The 1,972-nt window shown below is 41.2% G+C and overlaps 1 protein-coding gene across 1 annotated transcript; it reads right to left on the bottom strand.

The window, feature by feature from the left end:
- Positions 1-146: 146 nt before the first annotated feature.
- SARC_14990 (hypothetical protein) lies at positions 147-1,800 on the bottom strand (the record flags this gene model as incomplete). Its single annotated transcript, XM_014290879.1, has 3 exons — positions 147-328; positions 1,341-1,414; positions 1,714-1,800. Coding segments are annotated over 3 exons (343 nt in total), but the record flags the coding sequence as incomplete, so codon positions are not given.
- Positions 1,801-1,972: the final 172 nt, after the last annotated feature.

Below are 1,972 nucleotides of genomic sequence, written 5' to 3'. Positions count from 1 at the left end.
ACACACACACACACACACACACACACACACACACACACACACACACACACACACACACACACACACACACACACACATATATATATACAGTATTATAATGCATGCGTGAATACACACATGACAAGCAAAAGTGGGTGCACACCTACCAATCAGAGTGCGATCTCGGTCGACTAGTTCGTCCAGATCGCGCCACAGACAGCATGCGTCCAGAACAGTTCGGTACTTGTCCTCGTCGAATTCGGCGCCAAACAAGATATTATCTTTGACAGTGCCACTGAGTACAAATGGTTCCTGCGCTGCGTAGGCGACATCGCCCTGTACATGCACACTGTTAACAGAACAATTGCAATTGTGAGTGTATCCTAATTCAAATCAGGTTCGTTTAAAAACCAGGTCCGTTGAAAATCAGGTACCTTGGAAATCATGTTCGTGTGTAACAAATGTAGAAGCATAAATCAGGACTGGATTAAGTGTAGGATATGGATTGTGGTTGATCATTGCCCTTTACAGTACTACAACCCACTGAGCACCAAACGCTCCTGCGCGGCGTATTCCACATCGCCCCTCAGCCCTACACCCAAAACCACGACAACCGGACCGCAAGTGCACCTCAACTGGAATGAGGCCCAGTCGAATACAAGAAGAAATCACGAATATGTGCAGAGCGCGATCTGGGGTATCGAAGATGAATGTAAAACCCTAGACCCTAAATGGTGTCATTGCTTTATACATATCACCTGTGCACACATGTCAGATGCATGGTGTCATTGGGGTTTAGGGTTTTGGGTTACTAGGGTTTGTTAAAAATACCTATCACTTGTGCCCTAAACCCAAAACTCAGTGCGCCTGGCGCTTGTTGTGCGTACGCGGTATCGCCCTATACAAAAGCGGTACATACCAGAACTACGACACTCAATCACACTACAGACTATAAATACACCTCAGCACGACTACGCATGCAAACACACGTCAACGGATAGGCACGAGAATTCAATCCCTCATGAGAATAATAGCCATATAACTACATATTTCAGAAGTAGTGTTCTGCTACCCCGTATTCAATAATAGGTTATTCGTATGTCTATATATTCCATAAAAGTAATGCCCAAATACTCATTTTTTAATTTTATAGATTTGTTCACCTACCTATACACCTCCGTATAGCATTGTCTATATACCTATACATCTCAACAGTTTAATACTCAAATACAAACACAGTAAATGTACACAAATATAACGCAAATGTTAATAAATATATCGCATACCACACAGTACTATTCTTATACAACACCGAACGTTTAACAGAACGTTGAACGTTTACACAGCGATATAGAACATACCTCCCACTCACACAGTTCAGCTCTCTCAGAATGGCCATCATAAGCATTGACTTGCCACTACCCACTACACCAACCTGAGCAGGCACACCAAAACGGGAATGTACGGATTCGTTAGGAAGCAAGTGAACCGATTGTCTCGGCTTCTTACAATAGATACGTATAGTGAATCAAATGATAATGAAGTATATATATTTATATATATATATATATATGTATATATGTTGTTACATAGCGGATCAAGTGGTAATGAAGTATATATATGTTATTTATATCAAAACATACTCGTACACATACACCACTAATATGTACTTGAGCCCACACACTATTACAAATAGGTACGCAAATACATACACTGTGATACAAATACACTCACCACTGCTACCAGCTCACCCGGTTGCACCTCCAAGTTAAGGTCTGACATCGCAAACGATGTATTGCAACTAAAGTCGTTCCTCGACATCTACGCGTGGGAAAATTTATAAATAGAACAGTTATTTATAGAACATCACAACGGTGACGATAAGAGTGGCAAAGTGGCTTGAGTGAGTTTACGTTGTGAGCAGAAGGATTGATTTGAATTTAATCCAAAGGTAGTCAAACAACGTTTGTTAACAACAGAAACACACACACAG

The sequence above is a fragment of the Sphaeroforma arctica genome (assembly GCF_001186125.1).
Source record: "Sphaeroforma arctica JP610 unplaced genomic scaffold supercont1.5433, whole genome shotgun sequence".
Taxonomy (NCBI): Eukaryota; class Ichthyosporea; order Ichthyophonida; genus Sphaeroforma; species Sphaeroforma arctica.
Note: the sequence above shows the minus strand (reverse complement) of the source record. Positions and strands in the feature narration are given on the sequence as shown.